The sequence below is a fragment of the Chenopodium quinoa genome, unplaced genomic scaffold (assembly GCF_001683475.1).
Source record: "Chenopodium quinoa cultivar QQ74 unplaced genomic scaffold, ASM168347v1, whole genome shotgun sequence".
In the NCBI taxonomy this organism is placed as follows: Eukaryota; Viridiplantae; Streptophyta; class Magnoliopsida; order Caryophyllales; family Amaranthaceae; genus Chenopodium; species Chenopodium quinoa.
Window position 1 is genome coordinate 1,343,219 of NW_018744502.1, and position 20,203 is coordinate 1,363,421.

Consider the following 20,203-nt stretch of genomic DNA (forward strand, 5'->3'; position numbering starts at 1 on the left):
TATAGAAGAAGAAGAAACTAATTGTTTTGGAGATGAATTCGTACCAATATTCAACAATCCAGACAATGCAGATGAAGCAATCGATAATGCAGATGAAGCAATTGAGAATGCAGAAGACGCCATTCACAATGCAGAAAATCAAGTGGTTCCTGATAAATCAATTGATTCAAATTCAGAACAAACAACCAAATCAGCTGCAACTGAAGGTAATTTCTATGAATTTTTGAGATTGTATGCAAAAAGTAACCCTTTGAATACATAATTGTTACCCTTTTCATGCATAAACGTGACCATACTTATGCCTAAATGTTACCCTCAGATTGAATGCAGAACTTTTTAGATTGCATGCAAAAAGTAACCCTTTGAATGCCTAAATGTTACCCTTTTCATGCTTAAAAGTGACCCTATTTATGCTCAAATGTTACACTCAGATTGTATGCAAAAAGTAATCCTTTGAATGCCTAAATGTTACCTTTTTCATGCATAAAAGTTACCCTATTTATGCTCAAATGTTACACTCAAATTGTATGCTGAAAATTCAGATTGTATGCAAAAAGTAACCCTTTCAATGCCTAAATGTTACCTTTTTCATGCATAAAAGTTACCCTATTTTCAAACGAATGTTACCCTTTTTTTATGCTGTCTGTGGTTATTATCTGATTTGTTTGTATTAAATAACAGATACAAATCCAATTGATGCTTATGGTTTAGATCTTAGAGGATCATTTGTTGGTGTCGTAAGAGAAAATTTTGAAGAAATTTTGGAATTGTATGAAAAACATGCTGCTATACTGGGGTTTTCAATAAGAAAACATACAACTAGATTCAAACAACACACAAAAATAGTAACTGAGAAAAATTATGTGTGTTCTGCTGAGGGAAGGAGACATTCAGGTCAGAAGAAACAAAGTTAGTTGAAATGGTTGATGAAGAGGATGTAAATGTAAAAACAAGAAAGCCAAGACAAGTATCCATTACAAGATCAAATTGCAAGGCATGCATAAGAGAAAAAGTGAATAAAGAAGGACAGTTTGAGGTGGTGGCTCATGTTATTCAGCATAACCACGAGCTAACAAAGCCACAGTGGTATTATTTGCATCGTTCTGAAAGAAAAATGACAGAGGAAAAAGTTGTAACAATCAAAACAATGAAATCTTCAGGTCTAACTACAATGGACACTTACAATTACATGGCTACAGAGGCTGGAGGAGAACAGAATATAGGCCATAGTGTTGTAGATCACCTGAATTTCTGCTCAAGGTTAAGAATGGAACAAATTGAGGCTGGAGATGCTCAAACTTTAGTGAACATTTTAAGTCAGGAAAAATCAGAGGATCCAAACTTCTTTTTTAGAGTGAAGTTTGACAAAGAAGGAAGAATTTGCAATATCTTTTGGAGAGATTCAATGATGCTAGAAGACTATAGGATATATGGAGATGTTCTTGTCTTTGATACAACATACAGAACCAACAGATATAATCTTATATGTGCTCCATTTGTTGGCATAAATAACCACTGGCATAATTGTATGTTTGCTTGTGCTTTTATTGGGGATGAAACGACAGATTCATTTGTGTGGTTACTACAAACCTTCTTCAAAGCTATGGAGGATAGAAAACCAACTTCAATATTCACTGACCAGGACCAAGAAATGGCAAATGCTATACTAGAGGTAAAAGATTTATATTGACATCTTACAGATTTGAGCTATGACAATAAAGTTTTCCTTTTTCACATAAAGTTACCCTTTTAGCTGGATAAAGTTACCCTTTTTAGTGCATAAAGTAACCCTTTTAACAGCATAAAGTGACCCCTTTATTTTCAATGCAGGTGATTCCTAATACAAGACATAGACTTTGTATATGGCATTTGGAGCAAAATGCCATAACCAGATTTGGAGCTCTCAAAAAAGACAAAGAATTCAAATTTGCATTCAACCAGTGCTTAAAGATGTGTGTGACAGAACAAGAATTCGAAGCAAAGTGGCAAGCAATGTTGCAAAAATATGAGTTGACAAAACACTCTTGGTACAAAAGAGTGTATGAGTTGAAAGACAAATGGTGTCCTGCCCTTTGTAGAGATTTCTTTTCAGCAGGGATCTTATCGTCACAAAGTAGTGAAAGCACTAATCATGCCATAGGATTCAGAGCAAGTAAAGCAACTACTTTGACAGAATTTTATACCATATTTAAGAAGACAACTAATCGTTGGAGAAGCACAGAGAAATATGATGAGTTTACCTTTAGCAAGTCAATAGCATTCACTTCATTGCCTCTATCTGGAATGCTAAAGCATGCCGCACAGGTAAAAAGTTAACTGACAAGTACATAAATTACACCTAATATATGGCAATTTAAATGAAGCTACATGATTTTGATGTACAGGTTTTCACTTTATCACTTTTTAGAAATTTTGAAGAGGAGTTTGGATACTTTATGGCAACAACTTTTCAGATGTTAGGCAGTAATGAAGAATGCCTACTTTATCAAGTAACACTAGAAGACAAGCCATGGTCTGCACATCAAGTAAACTATATACAAGAGAGCCAAACTGTATGGTGTACTTGCAAAAACTTTGAAGCATCTGGATGGTTATGTTATCATTGCATCAGAATTCTACATTTGCATTCAGTAACAAGAATACCAGACAAGTATGTTTCAAAAAGATAGACTAAGTTTGCAAAAACAGAGGCATGGGATAGGTTGAAGAATCAGGATCCTAAACAGCAATATATTCCATGGAGGCAAACAATGATGAGGAAATACTACAATCTAATCTTAAAAAGTCAAGAAAATGAAGAGACAAGAGCATTTATGGAAGAAAGCTTCAGAAACAGTCTTAAAATGGTGGAAGACTTACTTGCTAGTGCTGCTCAGAAAGAAAGTGCAGAAGCTGCTTCTAACATTCCTGATGTGGCAGACAACACTCAAAGCAATACTGACGCTTCTTCAGCATCGAGTACAAGCACATGTGTACCAATAATTCTTGATCCGTAAAGGGCTGTAACAAAAGGAAGAAGCAAGAGAGCAAAAAGAGGACTTGAAAAAAGAAAGAGAAAAAGAAAACCAGCACTGCCACCTCCAAATTCAGAATTTAGATTAAAGACACCTAACTTACGACTCTTTTAAGATTTTTTTTAGAACATTTTTTTTTCGAAATTAATATACCTTGTATTGTTAAACTGTTTTTCTTTTGTTTTTTTACTCTATGACTAGTTTAATGAAAATGTGATTGACACTTTTATTAGCACATGTTTAATTATTGGAACACATCAACTTATGTTACCCTTTTAACGTATAAAAGTAACCCTTTTCATGCATAAAAGTGACCCTTTTCATGCATAAAAGTGACCCTTTTCATGCATAAAAGTTATCCTTTCTATCCACTAAATCAACCTTTTCTTTGGCAATAGTTACCCTTTCTGTTAATAAAAGTTAACCCTTTTATCAATAAAAGTTACCCTTTCCATGCATAAAAGTTACACTATCTACCCACAAAAGTATACCTTATCATGTATAAACTTATTATTTCTACCCACAAAAGTAACCCTTTTTATGCTACAAAGTAAACCTTTTTATGCATGAAAGTGACCTTTTTCATGCATAAAAGTTATCCTTTCTATCCACTAAATCAACCTTTTCTTTTCTAATAGTTACCCTTTCTGTTAATAAAAGTTACCCTTTTTATCACTAAAAGTTATCCTTTTCATGCATAAAACCCCTGACCCTTTTATTTTACAGAAAAAAGTGTCCCTTTTCATGAATAGAAGTGACCCTTTTTCTACATAAAAGTGACCCTTTTCATTGCTAAAATTACCATTTTTAACAATAAAATCTACCTTTTTCTTGCTTAAAAGTTACCCTTTCTATAAATAAAAGTTACCCTTTCTATAAATAAAAGTTACCCTTTTCTGCATAAAAGTTACCCCATAAAAAACATAAAAATAAACCTTTTAATTACTTTATGTATTCACATACATCAATATTCCAAAAACAACTAAAAACTTTAAACTAAGTTTAACTACATCATTAAACTTAATGTATGCACATACATTAAGTTTTTTCATTGTTAAAAAAACCCCCTGAACTAATCAGCTAACAACTATCAATTATTTCACTATTTAGAAGGAGTAAACTTTTTTTCCTGCTTTTTTGCCCTTTTTCCTTTGTTCTTTTCCTCTTCTCCCTCTGCCTTTGCTTCTGCTTCTGCTGCCATTTTTCTTTCTTCTGTTTCTCTCTTCTTCTTTGCAGCAATTGCAGCCTTTAATCTTTCTTTAATTCCATTGACATAAGCAGGATCTTTCTTCTTCTCATTGAACTTGTGTAATTCTAACAACACATCGTTCCTAGATTCATTCAAATCACACAGTACCAGTGTGGTACAGATCTCTCCTCGTAAAAATTTCCTTCCATTAATCTCAAAACAGCAAAAAAAATAAAAATTATCAATATGTAATTAATAAAAGCAATAGAAAGGAAAAAACTACAGAAACTATACAGATAATTACTGTTTTGAGATCATTGAATTTGAACGATTCACCAACAAAATGGAGCATGTGATACATGACAAAGACCCCACAGTTCAATTTGTCAACTTTTTCTTTTCTCCATTCCAACTCAACAACTTCAAAACCATAAGAAGGTAGCTGAGAACTCTTTGGATGATTTCTTTTGCCAAGAAAAGCACCCATTTGAACACACTGACATAAAATATAAAAGTTTAGAATACATTAAAATCAAAAAAGTTAAAATGGAAACAATGAATCAACAGTAACATAACAAAAAAAAACAAACATAAACATACCCTCTTTGAACACAATTCTTTTGTATAAACAAGAGCAGAATCAGTCTAGATAATGTTGTCAAGATAATATACCAACTCTTTTGTATGATCAATAACATACAAAATGTAGTGATTCTCAATAAGAACAGGAAAATAGATCTGAAACAGCAAAATTAAAGAGATTTAAACAGAGCATATCATAAAGAGAACTCTTTTAAATTTATTACATTAAGTTTAGAATAAAAATACCAGATCAGCATCCATTATATTACATTCTAGATTCTCATAGCTAACCCAACCTTCCCATATGTCGTGCAAATCCTTAACAGCACTAGATATGTTACCTTTGCCAATATTGTCACAAACATGCAAGAATGAAAACTATTAAAGTATAAGATCTCAATAATATATATATAAAGTAAATGTGTTAAGATATAAAAAAAGGAATGAAATAACTTACACTCTGCCTAACACTGAAGAAGAATTTCCGAGGACCAGTAGCCTGAAAACATGCTTTCTCATTCAAATACAGACAGAAGCAATCAATAACGCACCATCGAATCCTGAGTGGAGCAACAAGGGACACCATGTCTTCTCTTGGAATTAAAAAGTTCATTCCAAAAGTAGCAAGGCTCTCACTGAAACAATAAAAAATAAGATCAACATTAAAAAAAAAAAGAAAAAAAACAGATAAAAAAATAATTATAATAAAAAAGGACACTTAACTTCTTATCCATTGAAACATCCTTCAGCAAACAATAATCGAGAATTTCCAAATGTAACTGAGGCAAATTCTTGAAAATCCGAGCATTGCTCTTTACAAAAAGAGTTACAAAAGGCACCTGCACACCTACATGTCCACAGTCCAGAGAGCATAGAGATTTATTTGCTCTGAGTCGAGGAGGTTCATTTTGATCAATATGCCCGACAGGAATATTTTGAGTAGGACCAGGAATGATAGCAGAAGGTCCAGAACCATTAAGGCCTTCATTAACTATTTTTCCATGACCATTGTCATCATCCTTAGGAATATTTTCATTGAAACCTTGTGTAGGTTCTTTTTCAGGAACAAAATCTTTGTTACCTTCTGTAGGTTCATAAAAACCGCGAAACATATCATGTACAGACTTCATTTTATTACACTCATCAATTAAACCATCTAAAATCTTCAAATAATGAGGATTAGAGTGTAGCAGTTCAGTTTGAGAAACTGAAACAAAATCATCAGAAGATAATGAAACACTTCTGCGAGAAGTAATCAGATCATTCAAGGTTTGAAAACCAGTTGACTGAACAAATAATAAAACATCCATATTTCTTTTAAACAAAAGAAACGTTTCATGAACAACCTACAAACATATGAACAATGAAAAAAAAATGTTACAAATAAAAATAATAAAATAAGTAGGAAATCTAAATATATGCTAAAAGTGACCCTTTTAAATGCATAAACTGACCCTTTTAAATGAAAAAAGTTACCCTTTTGTATGAATAAAGTAACCCTTTTAACTTAATATTGAAGATAACTTTAATGCAACTAAAGGGTAACTTCGGTGCAAATAAAGGGTAACTTTGGTACACAAAAAGGGTAACTTTTGTACACAAAAGGGTAACTATTGTACACAAAACGGTAACTTTTGTACACAAAAAAGGGTAACTTTTGTACACAAAAAGATTAACTTTTGTACACAAAAAGGATAACTTTTGTAAACAAAAAGCAATAATAACTAAACATATAAGAAAACAGAACACTTACATTAGTTGAAATTTTTTTAATTTCTTCATCGGTCATAATACCTTCTGGAAGCTCAAATGCAACAATGCGACCAGTGGTACCACTTGTAGAAGGACCCTTATCATAACCCAAAGTAGGAGCTGGCTTAAAAACAGTTCCCCTAAAATTAAGCTGTGACACAAGATATGTAATAGTATCCAATGGTCCCTGCCCATAACCACCAGCTTTGATCTCTAACTTAATTCGCTTCTTAATCTTTACATCCGTCCAATGTTGAGTTAAAGGAAGAGTACTACTTTCCTTTTCACCTTGAAAATTTAGACGATGAAAATACATAATTTGCAAAGCCAGCAAACAACCACTAACATTTTGAGCATTTTCATCATCTTATATTTCTGAACAGCCTTCTTTAACTTTTTTAAAACATATGAACACCAATCAAAAGTTTTAATTTCATCAACTTTTTCAACAGCTTTCAGCAACTTCAATGAAACAGTCCTATTAGTAGTAGGAGCTAAAAAGCTAGACATAGCTTGAAGAACAAAACACCTCTTAAATTCTTCCCCTCCATCAACCAAATCAACCATCCTAGACTCCAATTTTGACAAATGAAGAGGCTGCTTACCAGAAAGACCATAATCAGATCTCCATGCCTGACTGATACGTTTATCTACACTTTCATCTTCAGAATTTTTATTAAGTTCAGGAACACAAATATCACTCAAAGGCAAGCAAAACACATCGCATATATCATTTCTAGTAACAACAAATTCTTTACCAGTAGCGATGGTAAACATGCAGCTACTAGCATTGAAGTTTTGAACAAGCCAAGGTAGCATTTGACGATTAAGAGTTTTCAATTTAAGATGTAATAAACCTCCAAAACCAATTTCTTCAACAACCTGTTTTTGCTCAGGACTAAAGTTCTGCAGCAATATTTCCAATGAATAGGGTCTACATCTTGCAATGATTCTTCTTTGCTCCCTAAATAGAAAAAAAAAAGAAAGAAAATGTAACTAAAACAATATAAAATAAAAACAAAATATAATTAAAAATGTAATAAAAAAATATGTATACTTACATAAAAGATTCAGAATCAGATTCAGAAAGCATTTCATAATCAGAATCTTCCACTGTATTAGCTTTCTTAGGTACAATTTTGGCCTTCTTAGGAACTATTTTGGCCTTCTCAGACTCTGGTTTGTCACTCTCAGGAATTTTCCCAGCCTTTTTAGATACTGCTTTGCTCTTCTCAGGAGCTATCTGGGTCTTTTTTGGTACTGGTTTAGGCTTAGCAGGCTCTTTAGGCTTTCCTTTTCCTTTTGTAGGCTTTTTATAACGATAACCACCTATTGAACCACCTGTATTTTATTATTAAAGTAATATAAATACAAATTCAGAAATTACTCATGGAAAAATATAGAATAATGTGCACAAATGACACTTTTAAATGCATAAAGTGACCCTTTTAATAGCACAAAGTAACCCTTTTAACAGCACAAAGTGACCCTTTTAACATCACAAAGTGACCCTTTTAAGAGTATAAAGTGACCCTTTTAACAGCATAAAGTGACCCTTTTATATGCAAAAAGTGACCCTTTTAACTGAAAAAGTTATTCATTTAACAACATACACTGACTCTTTTCACAGCATAAAGTGACCCTTTTAACATCACAAAGTGACCCTTTTAACATCACAAAGTGACCCTTTTAACAGCATAAAGTGACCTTTTTAACAGCATAAAGTGACCCTTTTGTATGCATAAAGTGACCCTTTTATATGCAAAAAGTGACCCTTTTTTTTCAAAAAGTGACCCTTTTAACTGAAAAAGTTAATCATTTAACAACATATAATGACTCTTTTAACAGCATAAAGTCACCCTTTTAACATCATAAAGTGAACATTGTCAAAACATATAAATGACACACATGTCTATTACTCAAACACAATGAGCAATGCATATATGCATGTTAATCAAACACAGATGCACAAACACAATGCGAATATGCCTATTATACACATAATCTAACTAAAACATAAAACCTAAACAAATAATTAGTTTAATTAGCATTCTCTGACTAAAACCTAACATACAAAATTTGAAGAATAATAAGCAAAATTTTGAATCAATTATATACAATGAACAATAAAATAAAGCAAAATTAAACATAATAACTTCATAATTCAAATTCAATTATCATAATATGCATAAAAAATCAACTGAAAACTATAAAAAATAACATGCACTACTAATTCGACATATATAAGCGAAATTTCAATTGAAAAATTTGAAAAAAATGATGAAAATTTAAGTAAACACACCTTCTTCAGCATCTACAACCTTCTTTGTAATCTTCTTCTTCACCATTGCAGAATCAACACTACGAAAATCAAAAACAAAATCAAAATCAAAAAACCTAAAAATCGAAGAATCAAAACAATTTAAACTAACAAAAATCTCAAAAAAATAAGTAAACGAACCTGAATTAAGCAAATAACAACTTCACCAGTGAAAAAGAAGAAAGAAAAAGCTCGAAAATCAACAATGGAGAACAGAGAAAACGCTTGAAATCGCCAGTTACTTGCTTTTTAGAGAGAGAAAAACGAAGAGAGAGAAAGCTATAGTGAATGAATGAAGAGAGAAAAGTTCTATTTCTTTCTTTATTTTGGCAATCATTAGGAAGCACGTGCCAAACCCACTAAATTGGCAGTTGATGCTTGTCCAAAAATTCCGCCATTCATTAAATTAATGAACACCGGTTTTTTTTTTTAAAATTTGTGATATATTAATGTCATAAATTGTACGAAGTAGAAATCACTAATTCTAGGCTGATAAACATGCCCCATGATTTATTCCATTAATACTGACTTAACTCAAGCACTACAACTAAGTTATAAATGTAACTTTTAATTAGGAGAATATTTAGGTACTAACTCTTCGGTGGATTGACTAATAATGCTAACTTATTTTATGAACCATTTTCCAACAATAGCTACGTTCCGCCATCTTACATGAATTGACGATTTGTCAACATTATTATACGAGTATTATTTTACTTACTATTGTTCTCCTATAAATAGAAATCACCTTAGCACACTTTTCATATCAAAGCAATTCATCGAGAAAAATTGAGTGTTAACTTGTGAGCATTTCATAAAAATGGCCTACTCTAAAGCTTTTCTCCTTCTAGGGCTTTTTTCTTTTGTTGTCTTGATTTCCTCTATGGTCTCAGCTCATCAACTAACAGAGTCTACCTCTACTACTGAAACGACTCGTAAGTATTTTCTTTCTTTGTAGTTTCATCATTAACGTTCAAGAAGTTTTTGTTTAGCAAGCATCAAAAGATACATTTATAAATAAATTTTTTTGTTTTAAAAAAAGATAGCATTAAATGAAACGAAAACAAAACAAAGGTTCGTTCTTATTTTTTTTTTTCTTAAAAAAAAGAAGGAAAAAAAAGAAAAGATTTGTTCGTATTGGCGGAGCTAACTTAGGACCTGGTGGGGCGCGTGCCCTACCAGGTCACCACAAACCCAAAAAAAATAAAAATAAATATAGAGTGCTTAATTATAATCCAAATTACTAGTAGCCTAGTGGTTAGACTCTTGGTTTTTTCATCAAAGGTTACGCGTTCATCAATTCACTTGCCTAACAATACATTTTTTTTCTAGTTTGATTGTATTATGTTTGTAATATTTTTTTTAACATATGGACACTCGAATTATTATTTATAATTGATAATATATTTAGTGATTCCGAACCCGTAAGAAGAAGATTTTTAAAATGGGTCATTACTTAAAGTCTTGAATAGGCTGACGGGGTAACATTTGATGGATTTTAGAATAATACATAAAATAATTAAATCTTCATATTAAGAAACATTCACGGTACGTAGTTGTGTCTTGATATTTTAATTTTTATTTTGAAATTAAAAAGTTTAAGGAGACGGATTTTAAGGGCTTAATAAATGGATTTTCGGAAGGTACAGTGCCCTACCATTTTGTAACATCCCGACCCCAATTATGCAAATCGAGGTGGGGTCTATTGTCATGAAATGCACATCCAACCTAGGAATACTTTTCAAGAGGTCACCCATCCTAAAACTACTCCCAGTCAAGCACGCTTAAGTGAGAAGTATCTTAGCATAAGAACTTCTTAAAAAAAGATGCATCTTGTTGGTATGAGTAGTATGTTAAATTATTTTAAAATAATTATGAGGGGTATTACTCCGCCACTGTTTGTTCTTATCAAACCAATCCTAAGCTTCAATACTTAATTTAAATTTGTGAGTTGTTTCTTGGACAATTTTTTAGGGTAATAACTATAAATTAAACGGTGCGCTTAACTTGAATTTTCCCTAAATCAATACTTATCAATTATCATATGCGTAATAACATATTTTTTTCAATTTCGCTCTTGGTGCTTGCAGAATTCGCAAAGGAGTTAGGTGGACACAGTCATGGCGATTACGGAAAAGGACCAGCTGCTTATGGACACGGGGGCTATGGCCATGGTGACTACGGACATGGTGTCCACTACGGGCACTACCTACCAAAAGAAGTGATGGCTGTAAAGGAGGATGTAAAGCCAGAGGCTTATGGCCATGATGGTGGTTATGGCCAAGGTGGATATGGTCATGGAGAATACGGTCAAGGTGGATACGGTGGTTCGAGCGGTGGGTATGGTGGCTCAGGTGGTGAATATGGTCATGGTGGGTATGGTGGTTCTATGGGCGAATATGGTCATGGTGGATATGGTGGTTCTAAGGGTGGATATTATTATGGTGGGTATGGTGGTTCTAGCGGTGAATACGGAGACGGCGGATATGGTCAAGGTGGGTATGATGGTTCTACGGGTGGATATGGAGATGGCGGGTATGGTGGTCACTACACACCAAAAGAAAAAATCAACAACTAAAATAGTGATGAAGCTATCTAGTTTGCGTTGTGATTGACATGCATGCATGCATAAAATGCAATTAAGCTTCTTTAAATTTATGTAACGTTAATAAGCATGTCGTCTATATATATATGTACCCTCCTTTGTTAAGTACTATAAAGTCTAACAGTTGTTTAATACTACTTCCTCCATTTTTATTTTTTTTAATCGTAACGTTTGAAATTTTATACTATTCACACAAACTTCTTTAATTGCCTTGTGTGATTTATATTTTGTGTTAAATTTGTATTGAAATATACTTTCATTTTATTAGTTTTTACAATTTTTACTAGAATAAATATAACTTAAAAAATTTAAGTTATAAAATACGCATTGTAAAGCGTGACATTTCAATGATCCCTAGTTCATATAGGCGGATGTACCATGCAAATGATACATACATCCAATCTAAAAAAAATGGAAAGAACATATTACAAAAATGTAATGAACATATAGCTAGCGGGAGTAAAAAAGAAGATACTATTAAAATGAAAAGAATTTACAGATCATTTGATAATCTATTTTAAATGTTCATGTTCTTTGATTGTAAGTGTAATTTACTTTTACTATCAATAATGTTCATTACTTATTATGAAATAATGTTCTTTCAATTTTGTTTTTTGATCATGGTTGGTAAATATAAATAATATTCATTATATAGTATTATCATGTTTTTTTTATTAATATTACGGATGTTCTTTAGATTAAAAAATTAATCATCAATAGATGAGATCCCAAAAAAGTATCATAATCAACAAAAAAAAAATATACACATAATTATTGAATGATAATTAAAATTAAAAAAAAAAACGTAAAATTGAAAAATGATATTCAATTTTAATATAATAATAAAATTGATGCTAAAAACTAATTTAAAAATAGCATATGTTAAACATAAATTATGTGTCCTTCAATATTTTATCAGATCCCAATGTTATACTTAACTTAGTTATATCTTGGATTGCAAACATGTTGTAATACTCCGTATTTTTATAATATATATATATATATTATTTATTTTATTTATAAATTAAATTGATTCATTACATTTTAAAAGAATTTAATTATTTAAATATTAAGTAAGTGTGTATAAAATAATATGAGTCATTAATTGAGGCAATAAAGTGTTTTTAGTTTGGGTCAACATCAATTAAATTGATGGATTAACTTATTGGAAATTCATGAACACTTAAGAGCCCAATAAGTTGGCCCCAAAGGAGAAGTTAAGGGGTAGTAGGATTAGTAATGACAGTTTTGTAAATAAGTGTTTTATTTAAAAAGAGAGTATAAATATTTTAAAACCTCAAGAGTTTTACACTCTAAAATCATAAATGTCATATTTCACAAAAACCCCAAAAGTTTTCCTCCTATTTTCTCCCTCATTTTTCCTCTCTTTTCCTCTCTCCTTTCCCATGCCTCTATCTCCGTCTTCTCTTCCCCTCACGGTTGACAGCTACCGGCGCCACCGCCGACCATCGACGACCGCCGGTGGCTAGCAGTAGCAGCCGGCGACCACCAGCCGACCACTCGTCTTCTCTCCTCCTTCTCTTCGGTATTGTTATATGAAAAACAAATTTAAAAAATTAAAAAAAAAGCTCTTGTTTTCTCCTAATTTAATTCTAGTTGTTTTATTATTTTAAAGCATGATTTTTTGTTATGTTTTGGTATTGATTTTAGGTATTTGATGTTTTTAAATTATTCCTATAATTTTCAGATTTTAATTTAATCAAAAACTCCAATTTTCAAACCCTAGAATTTGGGAATTTAATGTTTATGGTTAGCTAGGGTTTGATCCTAGGTTGTTGTGATTGTTAAATTAATAGTTTCAACATGTTTCTAATGAGTTTAAAACCCTCAATTTAATGCTGGAATTTAATTATACACACTACTTTTTAATTATGGTGTTAGAATAATTGATTGCCCATAAAAGGGAAAAATGTTTTAATGATTTAAACAAGAATTCCTAGTCTATTAGTGATAGTTTATATTAAGTAAGTATGCTGGAATTTTATTTAAGTCACAAAAACTAAGTCTTTTTGAAAGGATTTAAAGTACCCACTTAAACAAAAGGTTTTATGTCTTTTATACCATTAAATTGGGTTAATTAGTAAGGTCTAAAGAGTATTATAGTTGCTGAAAATTTATGAGAGTAGTGGATTAATTATAGTTATGTATTCTTATTTGTAGGAAGCTTTGAGGTAAGTGATTTTTAGCGAGTGTGACCGAGTTTAGGCACTAATCGAGGTACGTATGTGCACAAGAATATTTGTGTATGGGTAGTATCATGCTAAGATTGTAAAGTATGATTTAAGTGATGAAGTAGTAGCATGTGTTTCGGGGTTTTCTGATGTCCTGCGGGAGAGTTACAATTCCGAGACTGGAACCGGACGCCTGTACCTGCAAAACAAACAGATGCTCCGGATGGTTGGAGATCCGCCTCCGACGGTCAAGTTAGTACTTGATTAAGGAGTAATTAATGCGGAAATTAAAGTGATTGGGTCTCTCTAGGTGAGAGTGTTTAATGTGTGTAATCTGCGTTGTTCGCGTCCTCTCCCTTAATGAGGATTAAGGGAGGTATTTATAACCTCGGGAAACGTGCCAAACTAGGTTTAGGTTAACCTTGGGCTGATTGGGCTTCCCTCGGAAGTTGGGCCTAGGTGACCGGCTTCTCCATTAGGCATGGAGTATGCCACGTGTCATGACATAATAAGTCCAGGGTGGAAGAATAAGCGTGTGCCACGTGGCAAGCTCTGAGATGTCCAACCGGGGGACACTTGGCAGGACCTGATTGGCCCACGTGGCACATTCCGATTGGTGGGAGCAAAATCCCCTAATCATTTGCCCCTCACAGGTGGCACGTGACTGGTCACGTGTTACCTGTGACAGGTATCGTCCTGTAACAGGCGACGACCTGCTATAGGTGTCACTCGGCGAGAGGCCGAGAGATTCTCCCGCCAAAATTTTGAATTCTGGAAGTGACCCTTCGCCTTCTCACTTCGCCTATATAAAGGAGTGTTGACTTCGGTAATTTTCACACTTGAAAAAAACTTTGTGAGAGAACATTCGGACCCTTGAACTTGCTCTGACATTTTGGACCCTTTCTGCCTACCGCCTGCTCTGACAAGCCGACTGCAAAGGATTTTCAGAACTTTATCAATCGTCACTCGTTCAGGTAACCGTCGGTTCTCTTACTCTTAATTTTCTCTTTACTTTATTCTTTTTTGAAATGGCACCACGGAAGCACACGACACGACCTAGGTTAGTGATCAGCCGGTCACCGGGGACGGCTGAATCTAGGACTAGGAGTGCCGCCTGCCCTTTTCTGGACCCATCTTTGCCCTTTATACAAAGTCCGACTGTATCTGTGTCTATGCAGAGCATGATGGCCAGAACAAAAAAGACTTCCAGGATCTCAAACTCAGACGGCTCCTCCCACAGGGTGCCAATTAGTGAAACATCTGACCAAGCGCCAGATGTGGAAGTGAAACAAAGCGGCTTGAAAGCCGGCAGTTCTGAGGGAGGAGTCAAAGTGACCCCTTCCCATTTTACAGTTGACAATTCTACATTCTCTCCTGCTCCTTTTAAAGTAGAGGAGGCGGGCCCCTCCGGGAGAGGGGAGAAGTCGTCCTCTTCGGACTCGTCAGAGGACGATTCCGAGTCTAGCTCTTCTGGTCATGCTTCTCTGGACACAGAAGAGAAAAACATTCGCCTACAAGAGGCGAGGCTTTCTCACGCAGTTGAGAAGGGGGACGATTGGGCGGAGCCATCCGCTTCTCACCGAGAGCAAAATACCCCCTACTACTGCACGGTACCTCGGGGTCGGATCACGGCCATGCAAGAGAAAGTGGAGAGCTTTATCGCAAACCACACAATGGGCCCCGACTTTTTAGTGTTCGTGCCGGATCCAGAAGACACAGTCGTCTGGCCGGCTGGTACCAGTTATGATGGCGCCTGCTTTGGCTGCTACGAGGCGGCCATCAAGGCTGGGCTGCGCTTCCCACTACATCCGGTTGTTCAGCGGATCTTGGATGGGTATGAGTTGGGGTTATGGCAGTTAGCCCCGAACTCCTGGGTCAACGTACTCGGCTATGTGGCCGGGTGCGAACTGCACGGGGTGGAGCTGAACTTCGAGGCTTTCGCCCACATGAACTACCCCAGCCGGACCCCTAAGGTAGGCGGTACAGGCTGGTATCAATTGACGAGCCACAGGGGCTACCTCATGACGAGAGGTAAAGCAAACAAATGGAAGGACTGGCGGAGCACCTTCCTTATCATTGAGAGTTTAGACACAGAGCTGAACAAGCGCTTCAACAGGTGGAACAGGATTCCTCCCCTTCTTGCAGGCAGCCGCAGCATGCCGTCTGTTCCCCCCAAGGCTAAGAAAGAGATCCTAGATAAAGGACTCTTCAAAGTAGAGTCAAAGGTGAACTCTACTTCAGGGGTACGAGAGCAAGTACCCCTGCACTGCGTCCCGAGCTTCAAATGGTTCTACGACGAGTACTTTTTGGCCGCCTGTGGCCTCAGCAGTCGGTGCTCAAGAGGTAGCCGGCCTGTCGAATACTCTATTTTTCCATGCATTTCTTGTTATGACTTTTATTAACTTTGCTATTTGTTTTTGCAGCGGACGCCATGAGCAAAATTACCGCCTCCAAGACTGCGGCGGCCATGTTGTGGGCCTCCATCATGTAACAGTCTTCAACTGACTCCCCCAACAAGGGGGCACCCTTGGTGGGCTTCGAACCTTTCACCCTCTTTTTGGAGTTGTGTTTATGCATATACTGACTCTTTTCTTCTTTTTTAGACGGGCGCTCCAAGAGCTTCTTCTTCCCAACAGCCGGACCACAAGGCCCGGAGGACGACTGTTGCGAGCTCTCCTGGTTCTGCCAGGAAACATGTGGCGGCTGAGAAACAGCCGACCACTTCTTCTAAAACTCCAGCTGGGCCACCTAGAAGTATGAAATTGTCCTTGTAAATTTTAGACTTGCTCCCTCCTTTACTAGGTCTAATCCGTTTGTTTATGCTTGATGCAGCCGGCCCTCAGGAGCCTGACTTGGTCGAAGTGGCCAAGTCTATGATCAAAGTCGTTCCTCCAGCTGAAAGGGAGGCGGTCAGGGGTGTCGGCACCCTTGACCTAGACGGGATTGCAGGGGTCCTTGCTGAGGTATACTTAGCATATTTTTGAGTATTTGAATTCCAGGACGCCTGTTTTCTTTTTTGTTTGGAAACTGACGCCTGTTCCCCTTTTTACTTAGGCCCTTCTCCGAGTGAACGACCTTCGCAAGCCGCTTGACCGGAAGAACAAAGAGGTAAAGGCTGCAAAAGCTATGGCCGCCTCTGACTGTGATAAGGCAATGTTTCAAATTGCCCAAAATGAAGTTCTGACCATTGATATTCTTTATTATCAGGCGCAGGCTACTGCCGCTATTAGGGCTCAGTTAGAGGCGGCCCAGAAGAGGAATAGCGAGCTGGAGGCGACCATCAACAACCTCAAGGCCGAGCTGAGACCTCTTCGCCAAAAGATGTCCTCATACAAAACCTTGAAGAAATCCTTGGCGAGCGTAAAGGTACGCCTGGTGACCCAGGAGAAGAGTCTTACTCAGGAGCTCTCGGAAAAGGCCGAGCAAGAAAAGAAAGAGCTGGTCCGGGAGATGATGGAAGACTCTGCTCAAATCCAGCGCATGACTTGGGGCCGCCTCTTCCCCAATGCCGACTTTGCCTCCTGGGAAAAAACGTACCGCCAGTGTTCTGATAGATATAATCAAGAGATCCTGGCGGCAGCTGAGGAAAAGGCACTGGAGGAGGAGGAGCAGCCGGTGGTGGCGCTTGTGCCGCTTGGGGGTAATACATCAAAGAAGGATGCAGCTGAAGCCGAGTCCAGCAAAAAGAGTGCTGACCAGGCGGCAGCTGCTAATATTGAAGATCTGCCCCCTTCATAAGCTTTATGTCTTCTTTCCCCGGCCTGCGTGCCGTTTGTTTGTATTTACCCGGCCAGGGGGCCGGGGCTCTGAATATTTTTCCGGTCTTTAATGACCGGCTTCTTTTTAATGAATATTTTTGTTTTGCTTCAAATTTGTTTAAGTATTGAATATTATGATATCCAATTGTACACTATACCGACTGTTTTACATGGCCGATAGTTGCAGACAGGTACGGATAGTTAGTTACGCCGCCTATGCCCCTGGACGACTGGTTGTCTGTTTCCAGGCTAGACGATCAGTCGGCCATTTATCCAATCGGTATTCGAAACATTTTAAAGACTAGATCCCCTTTAGGCAGGCGGTCCTGTCATTTGTAAAATTAACCAAGTAGGAAAGTGGTTTTAGGCCGACTAGGCCGACTAGCTTTTAGGCTAGAGACTTTAGGCCGTCTAGGCCGACTGTTCCCCGCCATATTTAATCTAGTGTGAACAGGTGCTGTATGAACACCTTTTTAGTTTCATACTAAATTTTTAAGGAGTGACCAAGTAACTGAGTAGTAGAGGTATCAAGCGGTGGGTACCGGTTGTTCCCCTTTATTCGCCAATATTTGTTGGCTTTTAACTCATAGGTTGTTAACCTAGCAGGAGTAGTGGTTGAGAGCCCCTGTTTGCTAAAAACAGGCGGACGACTTATACCTTTTAGGCTCCATACTAAGTTTGAGAGAGTGACTATGAGTTAACTTTGGTGTTACTCAGTCGCCGTCACTCTTGCTTGAGTAGTAAAGGTACCAGGCGGCGGAGGCCGGCTGAACCTTTTGATTCGCCAATGTTTGTTGGCTATTAACTCAAGAGGTACCCCCTGCATTTATCCCAAGTAATACAGTCGGTCATCTGACTCAGATGTCAACTGCTACCACTGGTTTGGTTAGTGATAGAGTTATCCTTGTCTCAAAAACGGCTACGTGGTTGCCCTTGGGGATTGTCGTATAGGTGCCGTGTAATTAGTTTATAGAGCAATGTTCCACCCAAAAGGGAGCTGCTCTTTGCGACGAATTTCATCCGAAGGGATGCCGCCGGACGCCTGCTATGATGTTGGGACAGGTCGTATTAGTTTAAAGATTGGATCAGTTGGCTTGGCGCCTGGACTGATCATTCGGCTTGTGGCCTTGGTTAGTTCTTGGTGAACGAAGGTGCTAAGTAAGAGGAGGGTAGCCGCTTGTTTAGGCACAGGGTCGGCCAGGCCCTGATCATTTTTAGCTAAGTATAAGGGGGGTGGCTGTGTGCTTTGGAACCAGTCGGCCCTCTTCTATGGAGAGTAGCCGACTATATATCCAGACGGCATTCCCCTATGGTGATAGAGTAAAATATTCAATGGAGAGTAGCCGAATGTAAAGGTACAGGCGGCATGCCCCTCTGAAGATAGAGTAAAATACTCAATGGAGAGTAGCCGACTGTAAAGGTACAGACCACATGCTTTGAAGATAAAGTAAAATACTCAATAGAGAGTAGGCGACTGTAAATGTATAGGTGGCCTGCCCCTCTGAAGTAAGAATAAAAATTAAACATGGAGAGTAGCCGACTGTTTGTCAGTAGGCATGCCCCTCTTAAGTAAAAATGAAAACTGAGTATGGAGAGTAGCCGACTGTTTGTTAGTAGGCGTGCCCCTCTTAGTACAAAATTGAATATTAAGTATGCAAACTTTTATTAAGTAGCCTTTGACTATTTATATCATTCAAAAGAAATATTTCTTAAGATTATCTGCATTCCAAGTTCGAGGCAACGGTTGGCCGTCTGGTGTTTCCAGACGGTAGGTACCGTCCCTGACCTCTTCACAGATTCGGTAGGGTCCTTCCCAGTTGGGTGTTAGTTTTCCAGACTCATTAGCCCTTCCAACTGCTTCCATTTTTCTAAGTACAAAGTCCCCTACTTTGAGTGGACGCCTGTGTACTTTTTTGTTGTATGATCTAGTCATTCTCAGGCGGTAAATTTCATGGCGCAAGACAGCATTGCCCCTCCTTTCAGGAAGTGAGTCTAATGCCAGGCGCATGGCTTCGCAGTTTGCCTCTTCGTCATATAGCATTACTCGAAGAGTCGGCTCGTAGTGTTCTATTGGAAGAACAGCTTCCGCACCATAAGTTAGGAGGAATGGAGTTTCTCCAGTCGCCCCTTTTTCAGTCGTCCTAATGGCCCAAAGAACATGTGGTAATTCATTCGCCCATAGGCCGCCTGCTCGTTCAATCTTTTTCTTGAGACCGTCTGAGATGATTTTATTAAAGGCTTCTACCTGGCCGTTTGTTTGTGGACGGCCGACAAATGCAAAGTAGTGTGCAATTCCTTGGTCACCCAACCAGCTTTTGAGAACAGGCGTCTCAAATTGGGGACCATTATCAAAAACCATAGATATGGGAACCCCGAACCGAGTGATGACATTTTTCCAAATGAATGAAATTACATCCTTCGTCTTGATTCCCTTTACAGCCTCCACCTCAACCCATTTAGTGAAGTAGTCGTCGGCAACAAGTATGTACCTCCTTCCGTCTGTAGCAGGCGTATATGGACCCAGAATATCCATGCCCCACTTAGAAAACGGTAGTGGGCTATGGATGGTAGTGAGGTCAGAAGCCGGACGGTGAATTAGCTTGCCAAACCTTTGGCACTTGTCACATTTTTTCACCATCTCCATTGCATCTGCTTCTAAAGTAGGCCAAAAGTAGCCCTGCCGCCTTGCCCGTTGAGCAAGCGTCCTACCACCTATATGGGAAGCACAGTAACCAGAGTGAAGATCGTCTAATATCTCTCGTCCCTTTTCTGGAGTAACACACTTTAAGAA

General features: G+C 37.1%; 2 protein-coding genes across 2 annotated transcripts; both read left to right on the forward strand.

Annotated features, from left to right (window-relative positions):
- Positions 1-919: 919 nt before the first annotated feature.
- On the forward strand, positions 920-2,996 carry LOC110698158 (protein FAR1-RELATED SEQUENCE 5-like). Its single transcript, XM_021875565.1, has 4 exons — positions 920-1,672; positions 1,831-2,304; positions 2,385-2,525; positions 2,670-2,996. The coding sequence occupies exons 1-4, from the start codon at positions 920-922 to the stop codon at positions 2,994-2,996; spliced, it is 1,695 nt and encodes a 564-aa protein (XP_021731257.1).
- Positions 2,997-9,631: 6,635 nt separating this feature from the next.
- Positions 9,632-11,596, forward strand: LOC110698178 (ctenidin-1-like). Its single transcript, XM_021875580.1, has 2 exons — positions 9,632-9,792; positions 10,948-11,596. Exons 1-2 carry the CDS (start codon positions 9,678-9,680, stop codon positions 11,433-11,435), a joined length of 603 nt encoding a protein of 200 aa, XP_021731272.1. The 5' UTR covers positions 9,632-9,677; the 3' UTR covers positions 11,436-11,596.
- The last annotated feature ends 8,607 nt before the right edge of the window (positions 11,597-20,203 follow it).

What these genes read in the sequence shown, in the direction of transcription:
- LOC110698158 (XM_021875565.1), top strand. Translation starts at nt 920, where the DNA reads ATGGTTGATGAAGAGGATGTAAATGTAAAAACAAGAAAGCCAAGACAA. An exon ending in TGGCAAATGCTATACTAGAG is followed by an intron (nt 1,673 to 1,830) that starts GTAAAAGATTTA and finishes TTTTCAATGCAG; the next exon opens with GTGATTCCTAATACAAGACA. An exon ending in AGCCATGGTCTGCACATCAA is followed by an intron (nt 2,526 to 2,669) that starts GTAAACTATATA and finishes TCAAAAAGATAG; the next exon opens with ACTAAGTTTGCAAAAACAGA.
- LOC110698178 (XM_021875580.1), top strand. Translation starts at nt 9,678, where the DNA reads ATGGCCTACTCTAAAGCTTTTCTCCTTCTAGGGCTTTTTTCTTTTGTT. An exon ending in CTCTACTACTGAAACGACTC is followed by an intron (nt 9,793 to 10,947) that starts GTAAGTATTTTC and finishes TGGTGCTTGCAG; the next exon opens with AATTCGCAAAGGAGTTAGGT.